Genomic DNA, 13,165 nt, shown 5'->3' on the forward strand with positions numbered 1-13,165 from the left:
GAACCTCGGAAGGAGATTTTCGTTGAACACCCACACCCCCCCCACTCCTGCTCCTCTGTCCCCACACACAATACAAGCACTTTTATTTTTGAACAACAGTTTGCACCATAATAAAATTGTTTTGTGCTCTCCTCCCCCAGCTTCCACTTTGTTTTTGAAAATAAAAAGCTAAAAAGTAGTGTCTAAAGAAAGTTAAATCCATCGTAAAATAATAAAAATTCAAAAAAACGTACATAATTGAGCCCTTCCCCCTAACCCACCATACACCAGACTGGATTTTTTTCTTTTGTGTTGTCGTTTTCTCAATGGTGTTTAATCAGGGCATGGAAAAAAAGAGTAGTTTTGTGTAATTAGACAGAGACATTGTTATATGTGATTTGGATTTTAATTGGAAGTTGACTTTCCCGCTCGCCTGTCGAAATCCTCATTAAGTGCTTACTAATTTGAAGGATTATGTCAGCTGTGAAGTGAGGAGTGAACAAGTGTGGGGCTGCCGAGGCCACAGCACCAACTTTTTTATCCCACTTTGCCAGTGTGTTAAGGTTGAGGTTAATCCTGATGGTCCTGGGCAGCTGTAGTTAACCCTGGGAGGGCTGCTGGGCCACAGGCCATGAAATACAAGGTCAGCTCTGCTTTGAGGGGATCATGGGATTCAGTGGTCTTTGACTGGACGAAGTCTGTGCAAATCTGCACTAACAAGTCTGTTGTGGCACAACCTTCTTGAAGAGTGCAAATGCTTTACAACGCAGCCTAACCAGTCAGTTTGATACGATGCCTGTATTCTGAGCCTTTCACGTTTTACATATTTTGTTATGTTGTAGCCTTGTACTCATACCATTTACATTATTTTTTCCCCACATCAAGGCACAAAAACAAAACTGTTGAAATATTTGTAAATGTATTAAAAATAAAAAAACAAGAGTATCACATTGATACAAATATTCAGCCCCTTTACTTGGTACTTTGTTGCATCACCTTTGGCAGCCATTACAGATTGAAGTCTTCTTAGGATTTACTCAACAGGCTACTCTTGTTTCTCACAGTCTGTGAGTCCTTTAGGTGCCTTTTTACAAACTCCAAGTGAGCTTTCATGTGATGTCTGGCCACTCTGCCTTAAAGCCCAGATTGGTAGAGTGTTGCAGTGATGATTGCCCTTCTGAAAGTTTCTCCCATCTCCACACAGAGCTTAGCCAGAGTGACCATTGGTGTCTTGGTGGACTCACTTACCAAGGCCCTTCTCCCCTGAATGCTCATTTTGGGTGGGCAGCCAGCACTAGGTGGTCAGCTCTAGAAGGAGTTGGGAGTTGTTCAAAAGTTTTCATTTAAGAATAATGGAGGCCATTGTATTCTTGGGAAACGTCAGTGCTGCAGACATTTGTGTAGCCTTCTCCAGATATGTGTCTCAATACAATCGCACTCCCTTCAACCTCATGGCTTGGTTTTTGCTTTGATGCACATTGTTATGCATAGACAAGCAGATGCCTTTTCTAATCATGTCCATTCAATTCAATTGATCACAAGTGGACTCCAAGCAGGTGTAGGAACACCTCAACGACGATCAATAGAAATAGATGTTTCTTGAACCAAGTGCCACAGCAAAGGGTCTAAATACTTGTGTCAATGGGATATTTCAGTGTTTTATTTTTAATAAATGAGTTACAGTTCCCGTTTCATTTTGTCATTCTGGGTTTCATTTTGTTATTTTTTGTTATTCAGTATCGCTTATTGAGGGAAAAAAATGAATGTACCGTAGATACTCGCGTATAAGGCGAAAAATGTATGCCTTAAAATTCATTCAAAAAAAACAGGCTCGACTTATCCGAGGGGCAACACAATTGTCCATAGAATTTGGGTAATGGCATTGTACACTCAACGCTTCACGGTGTTAAGTCACTGGTCATCTGCCGTTTCCCATGGTCTTTGAAATAATTATAAGCCAGCAATACTATTGCTAATTAGCTAGTTTTTTTCTAATTTCATTAAATAATTCTTTAAACTGTGAAATACTTGAATTTGAGCATTAGCTTTTGCAGGTTTTGGATAACAAACATACCATTAGCTGCCACGTGCAACCAGATTTGGAATCAAAAGAATCAAGGCAACGCACGCTATCAATGCGATGCAAGCGCAGCCCGCGATTCAAAAAATTTCTCTGCCTACCTGTTTGTCTCGTCTGACAGTAGCTGAAAAGCAGCATTAGGAGAGAACAGCCTGAAGTAGTCCAGCAGTGGGTGATCTGTCGTGTCCAACAGCAAGCCATGCTGTCTTGTGAAGTCCGGTAGCCAGTTCGGCTCCCACGGATCAATGTCTGGGTATTCCTCCCATGCGAACCTTGCCGTAGGTGCATCGGCTGCGCGAATGCGTTCAGCTGGCAGCCGATCAGCTGGGGCGGCATTGGCTGGTGTCCGATCAGCTGATGCCGGCTTCTCACTCTCTTGCTCGATTCCTGATCACTGTCAATAAAATCCGATTCTGAAAAATCAGAGTCCGACTCAGCGATAATGTGCAAAACATCGTCTGCCGAGTGTTTTCTTTTCTGCACTTTTCTGCCCTTGTGACATATCGACGCCATCTTGCCTTTGTTTACATTTCGCAACTCACGCACATGCAAGGATTAGTTGCAGAGTCAACGAGTCTAGCATTTCTCCAAACACAGAGGGAATGCCTGTGACATGACAGTGAGTTTTGTCGCCATTAACAGCTGATTGTCGCCCTCTATCTCTGATAGCTGTCAAGTTTTACCCTCGACTTATACGCAGGTCATAACAAATTTCGTAATTTTCGGCTTAAACAATACACTCGACTTATCTGCGAGATCAACTAATACGCGAGTATCTACGGTAAATGATTTTAGCATAAGGCTGAAACATAACAAAATGTGAAAAAGTGAAGGTGTCTGAAGACTTCCTAAAAGCACCTTATATTTTTATACTCTAAGGACATTTATTTTATGTAGTGCCTATCATCTATTATTTACTTGTGTAGCATATAATGTCTGTAGCTTTACTTTTATAGTGACGTTTCTAGTGCACATTATACATTAACTGCTTTAAACAAACCATAACGCACATTTGAAGAACATTTTCTATATTTCCTTTTTACGATGATTGACATCTTAAAATGGAAAAAAAAGTTAAAGGTTATTTCCATACTGAAGAGACAACTAAAGACATAATGTTTCAGCTGTATAGCCTTCATCAGGTGTGCAACTGAAAAGGAAAGAGCAGGTAACATAGCAGGGAACAAACTTAGTCTAGATGAAAGGAGAAAAGGAGAGAGTAGGTGGGAGAAAACAGCCACTGGAGAAGATGAAGGAAGAAATGAAAAAGTTAGTCGGTCATAAAGACTTGGAGAGATATGTGGTCCCAGACTGAGAATGAGCCGAGCTTCTTCTGATTTTCTTTCAAGAGTGCATTTGAAGCCCTGTGAAAGAACACAAACAGAGAAATCAGCGTGGCTACATTAAAGGGATGTGATGTGCTCAACAAAAGGCTTTGTGAGGTCTTTGATTTTAATGGTGCGAATGTGTTCTGTGAGATGGTCTGTAAGTAGTCTCCCTGTTTTCACTGTCGTAAATGGCTGGACACTTTCTATAAGAAATCTTAAATCCTTTACAAGTACACAACATCCTTTTGTTATTTTATCCGTGGGACAAATGCAGTTCTATCTATCTATCTATCTATCTATCTATCTATCTATCTATCTATCTATCTATCTATCTATCTATCTATCTATCTATCTATCTATCTATCTATCTATCTATCTATCTACAGTATCTATCTATCTGTATTTGATGTTGTGAATGTTGAAACACTGGGACCAGCGTCCTGGGCAAAACTGATTTGGGATCCTTACCTGGCAAGGACACCAATATCGCGGAAATACAGGGGAAGGCAATATACGGTATTCAGGTCATTGTCTTCCTCTATACATTAGGTTGCAGCATCCCAGGACTAAGGTACCCCTGCGGATGCCAATGAGGCATCATAGGACTTATAGTTCGTTGGGATCCATGAGTGCCGCCAGGGGGCCGCTGAAGAGAGCCCTTTTTTGTTGAACTTCAGCTGTACCCGGAAGTGCTTTCGATCCCCAGTTTTTGTCCAAGCAAGTCAGAGCCAGCAGAGGAGAGGAGAGGAGAGAAGTAGTAGTGCAGTGCAGAAAAAAAGAGGAAAAGAATACTGCATATTGTCTTTGGAAGGTATTGCTTTATAATAAATCTCTTTGTTTTGAACCTGGGACTTGTTTTTGTATTTGTGTTTGGGGTTTGAGGCTTTGTGGCGCCCCCAGTTGCCAGCTTTTGGACTTCAGTACTTGTATCGAAATGGTTCCAAAGCAAAAAACAGATAACTCCAAAATCCTCATCTTAGTCCAGTCTTCCTGGTGCACCACACATTTGCTCACCTCCTTTGTTTGTTGGACTAAGCACAGCTTCCCTCTTGATAGCTGTGAAGATAGGAACAGGTCAAAGCAAAGAAGGGGGTCACCATGAAGTCCCAATCTTGTTGATCCAATAAAGGCATCCCCCGTGAAGCTTGGGGTACATGCTGCAGTGTCTCTAACCTCATTCTGGGACTCAGACTTCTTCAAAATTTTACGTGAGACTTTCATTTCCCTTAAGGAGGCTGGGATGAACCAAGGACTTTGGAGTATCTGGTCTTCTGAAAAGACTGGGCTTCCTCAAAGTACTGTGGTTTTCTTAGGGTCACCAGTTTGTTTAGAGTCTCTGATTTCCTCCACGGAGGCTGACTTGCTTTAAGAGAATTCCAAGATAAAAATTCTCCTATTGTAAATGTTCTGGGCAAAGTTCTTAGAAATGAATTTTGAAGTATACATTGTTTATTTTGTTTTTTGATGATTAATAATGCTATCACAAAGTTAATTTTCTTTAACTTTTCATGTGTGCCACTATTGCTATTGACGTGACAATAAGTAACACTACATGTGATGAGATTCAGATGGTTTTTAAGAAGGCAGCAGGCTGTAGTCACCGTTCAAGTTTACAGCAAATGTTTATGGCAAATTATTATGGTTAGGGAAAGGGTATCTAGTTACATTAAGATGTCTGTTCTCTTTATTTTTGACTAGGACGTCCAAATTTTGTTTTGGCTAGATGCTAGTGCTTTTGTCTTTCTCATTTGACCTTGGCTCATTTTATTGGACTCTCCTAATTCCTCTTCCAACTCTCTTTCTCTTTAATTAATCTGTCTTCAGATCAAGCCAGTTTGCACCTCGGCCATAATATCATCTACAATTAGGACCTTCCTTACAAGTTGTACTTTCATCTTGTTCTTGAGATTCCTTCAGGGTCTCTCTCTTGAGACTTGTGGACTGCTTTTCAGATACTCAGACAACATGCTTTCCTTTGCAGACCCAATTGGCCATGAAAACTCTGTTTCTTTTTTGAGTGCTTCAGTTTCAGTTGGGGTCTTATTTTTCTTGGCATTCCTTTTAAGATTTCGTTAAAGACTCCAGTTTCCTCTGTGGACCCAAATACCTCCTGGAAATTAATTTTCGAAAGGGACCCTCTGGTTTTATTGGTGTGCTCAGGGTGTTTCGTAGGAATGCTCAGATTGAACAGCCACCAGTCTAAATCAGCCAGTTTTCATTTCAAATAACTTGATTGATGATCAATAAACTGGCCAATCTCAAGATTTATGGTAATTTAGTTGTAGTGTTTCATTACTTGAGCAAGTGCGTGCACAGTTTTGCTGTCGGATCTTCCTGTAAACAGAGAGCAGCAAGACAGACTTTAGAAGAGAGAGGAGCCTGGAATATCAGCCTAAGGCATGTGGAGTAAGAAACTGAGAAAAAAGGAATCTGAGGAGTCGTCCTGTGCATGGAGTGGAATGGCAGATGTATATGTTGTGGAGCTAAACTTGGACTGGAGATAAAAAGAGGCGCGTCATCAACAGAAATGAAAAGAGAAGCCATTTAATGAGTTCAGAACTTTTCATTTTGTCCTTTAATCAAAATGGACAATTCTTGTTTTGAGTGTGGATTGTTAGCAGGCTTGTAATTAGTACAGCAGCTTATATATAGAATTAGAAAAAAAAAGAAAGAAGAATTTGCACGTTTCTTAATAGCGTAAGAGCCAAATTTGTCTTTTTTACATGTAAACTTGTATCTTCTCGATAAACATCTTATTAACATCCACCTTAATATAAGGACAAGTATCTGTGTATCTTACGTGTGTGTCTAGTTGCCATGTGTCTGTTTTATGCCATTTGGTAGGGGATTCATAAAAGCAGTGCTCATGTTTGTGATGTGCCATCTGTTGGAATGATACATGTAAAGCATTTTAGTGCTACAAATGTTTGTGATAAGCGATCTGTTGGTATGACAAATGTAATCAACTCTTTATTATAACAAATGTTTCTGATGCACCATTTTTGGAATGGCAGAGATACAGCAACCGAATGGACACAAAAAGAGAAACACAAATACTTATTGTTTTATTAAGGAGAATGTGATGTCTACATCAATGTGAGAAGGCTTTCCTGGTGTTTACTGATATATGCTGCCTTGTTTAGCTTGTCTAGTCTTTCTGTCTCTTATCTCTCAGACCATTCAGACTATTTTGGCATTAATGACCAGCTTAAACTTGAATGCATTAAGCACGAATCTCCATCTTAGAATGGCTTGTGTGCATTTCCCCCTGTTAGCAGTAATAGAGAATTTCTACCTTGTAGTAGAACATGAAGTTCATTTTATTGTTTAACAGTGTTGAGATACTAAATCTCGCTTTAGAAAAGCCACATTTTCCTGTAACCCTTGTAATATACCTTAACTTTGGGTAGATTTATGAGTGTCTAATTCTAGATTTACGTTAGTTCCAGTGATTTCTCACTGGCCTCAGCCTTAACTTTTGCAGTGCACCATCTGTTGGAATGTATTTTATAATACATGTAGTAATAAACCACATTGCATTTTTCATTCCAAAAGATGGCACATCACAAACATTTGTATAAATAAAATGCATTACTACAAATGTTTGTGATGTGCCATTTATTGGAATGAAAAATGCAATGCAAATGTCTCTGTGCCATTTGGTAAGGGAATCAGAAATGTTAATGTTTGGGATGCACCATCTGTTGGAATGACAAATGTAATGCATTTTATTACTCACATGTTTGTGATGCACCATTTCTTGGAATGATAACTGGAATGCATTTTATTATTACATGCATTTCAAATTACATTCTAATAGATGGTGTATTGTAGATGTTAACATTGAGGCCAGGGAGAAAGAACCAGAACATTTACAAACATAAAAATTTCAACCTGTCTCATTCTACTTTTATTAGAATTGTGTCTTCTAATTATGACAAACATTTTCTTTTCTTCCTGCCTTGTGCCCTGTGTTGGCGGGTTTTTGGCTCCAGCAGACCCTCGTGACCCTGTGTTCGGATTCAGCGGGATGGAAACTGGATGGATGGATGGATTTTCTTTTCTTTTATGCCATATGTATTATTGATATATGTATTGAGTACATGATTTATTAGTTAAATGTATGTTTTTCATGAGTATTTTGTGTATTTTATTTTTTTAAGGTCGCAAACAATAAGCCTACAGACATTTAGGTAAAACATGTGGTCTGCAGTTTAATTGTAAAAATTCCAAGATTAATTTAGAACATAAGGCTTCTACACAGCCCTTCATGCTGGAGCCTAATGTAAAATACATTTTTAAAAGATAAAGAAAACAAATTGGAATCAATATCAAGTTACATGAAATCCATGATCATTACCAGCCCTAATAAAACCTGATTGGAGCATCCCGAATGTTTTGGTATTCTAATTTGTAAGCAAATCCCAAGTTCATGCTGTGACACTGACACCACTGAAGACTCTGGTGTCCTCTTGAGACATGGAGCCATTTGGATTTCCTTGAGATTTCTTTCATTTTCTTGATGATAAATTTGAGTGCAAGTGTGTCATTCCACAGCTGGTGGTGAGCACTTGCTGTGTTTTTCTAATTGTGGGTTGGCAACGCTCCTTCTAACCAGCAACAAAAGGAAAAAGGTAGATCATTGTAATGTAAATTCCAGAGAATTTAGATGAAATTTTTCAAGTGAGGCTTCCTCTACCATTTCCTTCTGCTTCCTTGGAGCCTCCTGTCAGAATCAATGCTGAATTGTTTATGTCTTCACTTTTCTCATTTGTTGTTTTTTTTTTTTTATTCTGTTGCTTCCACAGTGGGAAGAAGTGAGTGGATATGATGAGAACATGAACACCATTAGAACCTATCAGGTGTGTAATGTTTTTGAAAGCAACCAGAATAACTGGGTGCGGACCAAATACATCAGGCGGCGAGGGGCCCAGCGCATTCACGTGGAAATGAAGTTCTCTGTGCGAGACTGCAGCAGCATTCCCAATGTGCCGGGCTCATGCAAAGAGACTTTTAATCTTTACTACTATGAATCAGACTCGGACACAGCTAACAAAGTCTTTCCAGCCTGGATGGAGAACCCCTGGATCAAAGTGGACACCATTGCAGCCGATGAGAGCTTTTCCCAGGTGGATCTCGGGGGCAGAGTCATGAAGATCAACACTGAGGTGCGTAGCTTTGGACCAGTGTCACGCTACGGCTTCTATCTGGCCTTCCAGGACTATGGAGGGTGTATGTCTCTGATTGCTGTGCGAGTGTTTTACCGTAAGTGCCCCCGAGTCATCCAGAATGGGGCCATCTTTCATGAGACTCTCTCTGGAGCTGAGAGTACCTCCTTGGTGGCTGCTCGTGGTGTTTGTGTGCCAAACGCTGAGGAAGTGGATGTGCCAATTAAGTTGTACTGCAATGGAGACGGGGAATGGATGGTACCCATTGGGCGCTGTATTTGCAAGGCTGGGCATGAGTCTGTAGAAAATGGAACAGTGTGTAGAGGTAAGCTCTGTCTACCCGTCTGTCTGTCTATGTATCGATCGATCAGATGTGAACAAATTTGTTGGTACCCCTCCACAAACAAAGAAATCCCCACAATTGTGTCTGAAATAGCTTGAAACTGACAAAAGTAATTGGTACCCATCATTTTTATTTTGTATTTGACACAAATCAGACTTTGCTTTAGAGTTTTGATTCAAAAGAAAATGGCATTTACACAAATGACAGGACCCTTAACCTAATATTTTGTTGCACAACCTTTGGAGGCCATCACTGCAAACAAGTGATTCCTGGAGCTCATCATGAGACTTCTGCAGCTGTCCACAGGTGGTTTAGCCCACTCTTCCTGAGCAAACTGCTCCAGCTATCTCAGGTTTGAAGGGGGTCTTCTCCAGACTGTTCTTTCCACAGATGTTTGACAGGAAAGCCACTTCAGAACAGTCTAATGTTTTGCTCTTAGCCATTCTTGTTTGCTTGTAGCTGTGTGTTTTGGCTCATTATCCTGTTGGAGGATCCATGACTTGAGACTGAGACAGAGCTTTCTGACACTGGGCAGTACGTTTCGCTCCACAATGTCTTGAATGTCTTGAGGTTTCATTGTTCCCTGCACAGACTCCAGGCACCATGTGCCAGACACAGCAAAGCAGCCTCAAAACAGAACTGAGCCCCTACCCCCTACCCCCCATGTCTCACAGAAGGTATGGTGTTCTTTTCTTTGAAACCTTCATTGTTTAATCTGTGGACATGGAGCTGAAGTGACTTGACAAAAAACTCCAGTTTTGTCCCATCTATCGAGAGGACATTCTCCCAGAAGCATTGTGGATTACAATATTTATTCCAGAAAATCCCAGTCTGGAGTTTTTTATGTTTTTCTTTCAACAGTGGAGGCCTCCAGGGTTTTCTTCCACTGAGCCCACTGTCACTCAAAAAGCTACGGATCTGTGTGAAAGAAGCAATACTTGATCTCTTTTCACACTTGCTTTGCTTCACTCAATCACATATCAGAGGCATGCAGGTATATAGGCGACAATCGCTTTTTATTTCATCACTTTTCAGGACACCAACAGCACTTTTCCAATGAGTTGTATGAGTACCAACAAATATGTCCACGTCCACATCTATCTGAGTATCAATCTAAACTGCTGCTGATTATTTTTTTATTCTATCCATACAAAAAACAAAATCAGGCTGGGCTTTATAGGTTTTTACAATGCAAACGATCAAAAAACAGACATTTTAAAGGTAACTTACAACTCGCAATTGGCTGCTCCATGTTTATGTAGAGCATTCCTTTTTGATTTTACAGGATTTTTTTCATGAAATGTTTTAGATTTTTTGCTTAATCCATAGACATGGATGACTGTTGATACTCCCTGTTGCTTTAAGGGACTGGAGAATGTGCAATTACTATGCTGTGCAGTTATTACTGATGTGACCTGGATAGTTAGCTGTACACTGGCTATCAGAAGTTTTGATAAATCTTGGCCCAGATAAAACGAGACCCAGGCCCTTCCATGTAGTGTGCAATGCTCTGTGCGCTGCACATGTCTTCGATCCTGGTTCCAGTGAAGAATGTTAAATGTGGAGGAGAACAATTAATTTCTTGCCTTTGGTGTAGTCTGTCTTCTTTATCTTTGCTTTCCCTGAAGGGAAAGTGTTAACTCTTTCTGTGGCACCCAGTTAGTGTGTGATAAAGCTGTCTTCTACATTGCAGAGCATTATGGTCCCTTTTTGCATTTTCAGCACAGTGTGAAGGCTGGAAAAGCTGCACCAACATGTCATCTCAAACCACCTTTAATTTAGTCGCACACTGGGTTGTGTCGTATGCACACATGGACATACAAATATTTCAGATCCCTCTGTAAAGTAGTGGTAAAATGGTTTTGAAATTAACATTCCTTCTGGATCACAATTCACTTCCAGGGGCCAGACCATGCAGATGACAATAGGCCAGTGGACATCTCTGGTCCTCCTAGACATACGAGGGGGGACCCAATAATTAACAAGAATGTAAAAAAAGAAATTGTATATTTCTCTGAACATTTCCAAAATGAAATCACCCTCAAAATACTCTCCCTAAGACACAATACAAATGTCCTACCACTTTTTCCATTGTTCAAAAATGTTCTGAAACTCCTACAAAGTGATAGCCTTCAGTGCCTCCATCATTTGCTTCTTGACCTCCTCTACATCCTGAAAATGCTTTCCTTTAAGGTCCCTCTTGATTCTTAAAAATAAGAAAAAATTGCAGGGTGCGAGGTCCGGGGAGTAGAGGTGGGGGATTCTGGTGAGGGGGGGGGGGACCACTGTCATCCCATTTATCGTGAGAAACTACCACACACTCAGTGCTGTGTAGCCGGAAGCGCTGTCGTGATGCAGAAGCCACTTGCCTGATCGCCACCATTCGGGTCGTTTTCTCCACACCGCATCACGCAATCACTTGAGCACTTTAAGGTAAAAACCCTTGCCTGGCTCAAAGCTTCTTCTTTGAAAGCCTCTCGAAGCATTGCGACAGCTTCCAAAGGGAAACAGAACTTGATGCAGACACATTCATGGCTCAAGAAAAAATTTACACTGACCTTACAGACCTTTCCCTAAGGATGCCGCTTGGCCAAGTGATGCAGAGGGCAGTCTAGTATGCGCACCTAACGGCAAACGTCGGAACTAATGCAGTGGATGCTCCTGCTACGCAAGCGTTGAAGTGTTTATACTTGCGCGCGTACTTTACGTAAATCTGGAGGAATCCTCCAGGTGGCAGTGCGAGATATTATCATGGTGAGAACATGTTCGGCTTCTCTGTGTTGTGAATTGCCTAGAACACCCATTAAATTCCGATGACACCTTACCGCAATATCTCTGAAAAGGATGTTTATTGATTAAATCCAGGGATGTGTCCATTCCAGCAAGCATTGGGCACGAGTGAGAAACAATCCCTGGGTGATGCCTCGGCTCATCGCAAGGTGAATACAAGGACACACATACACTCGCGTCATTTTAACAGCACCAAATCTGCATATCTTTGGAAGGAAACTGGAGCACACTGAGGGAACCCAGCAGGGAAATGTGTAAACTCCAGGCAGGGAATATCAGCGACGTAACTCCCTGCAAGACAGCAGCGCTAACGCTCCGCCACTGTGTCACCCCATGTGTGTAATTATTAACAGTATTAATTATTTAAACGAAATTACCGATTTATCTGTAGAATGTAATATACATACTTTAATGCTTTTCATCATGAAAGTGATATCAAGTATAAATCTAAGGATTCTAAATGTGCAGAGAGTTGGAATATCATACAATTAATGTGCTCAGTGTGACGATCTATTGCTGGCGATTCGCTGCTGTCAGGAGCAGAGGAAGCCCTAGAAAAAAAGATAGCACAGAAGACGGTGTGTGAGAATTTTAAAACGTATTGTGTCATTACGATTGGGAATATGCGATGCCTGAATATAAAAGCACCATGAATACATCTGTATGTCGCCATTTTGCTTCACCACATTGAACCATTTATCAAATATCGAAGCGTGCACACCGATCTCGTAGGGTCCGCAAAGAGGCTTTCTGTCACATGTAGATAGTAAACAGAGACTCTGACGTCACAGTCCAACTTTTAGCACACTGCGCCCCCCAACGTTTTGCTGGTACTGCAACTCACACATGCGTTGCGTTAATTTCTGAGGACCTGCTCAGAGGACGCATCAAATAAACGCTCAGAACGCGTGGCGGCCATGATGTGGGTGCTCACGTTCTGAGCGTGAAGTATAAATGAGCCCTAAGAGGTGACATGGGTGTATAAGTATTATAGGAATTAGTACAGTGGATCCAGACTGTTATTTTAAAATGAATTTATCAAGAGCACAGGGACACAATTGGAAACTTGCTAAGGATAAGTTTGGCACAAACATTACATAGTTTTTCTTCACTCAGAGATCCATAGACACATGTAGTGCGGTAGACAACATGACATTAGGGACTTTCAAATCTTGACTTGATGTTATTTTTGAGAAATCAAATAGATAGGATTGATGAGCATCGTTGGTCTGAATAGCCTGTTATTATCAAAATGTTCTAATGATCAATTCAAAGTTCACTGGAAGTATGACCAGAAGGTTTTTTTTAAACTTACAGGAGCAGGACTGGAATGGGAAGTCCTGAAATCATCCTAATGGGGCTCCTTCTAGTTACTTTTGCAGCTCTGAGCCGTAGTTTTCTGTAAATGGCCTGCCAATATCAGCATATAAGGACCACCTTACTGAGATATATTGGTTATTACTCCTGACCCACATGT

The 13,165-nt window shown here is 40.8% G+C and overlaps 1 protein-coding gene across 4 annotated transcripts in view; it reads left to right on the forward strand.

Annotated features, from left to right (window-relative positions):
- Positions 1-13,165, forward strand: part of LOC114656266 (ephrin type-B receptor 2) — a 482,289-nt gene that overhangs the window by 254,418 nt on the left and 214,706 nt on the right. For all 4 annotated transcript variants that reach the window (XM_028807771.2, XM_051931087.1, XM_028807772.2 and 1 more), the window contains exon 3: positions 8,196-8,880. In XM_028807771.2, the coding sequence (XP_028663604.1) occupies positions 8,196-8,880 (685 nt within the window). The remainder of the gene's footprint in view (positions 1-8,195; positions 8,881-13,165) is intronic.

The sequence above is a fragment of the Erpetoichthys calabaricus genome, chromosome 8 (assembly GCF_900747795.2).
Source record: "Erpetoichthys calabaricus chromosome 8, fErpCal1.3, whole genome shotgun sequence".
NCBI lineage: Eukaryota > Metazoa > Chordata > Cladistia > Polypteriformes > Polypteridae > Erpetoichthys > Erpetoichthys calabaricus.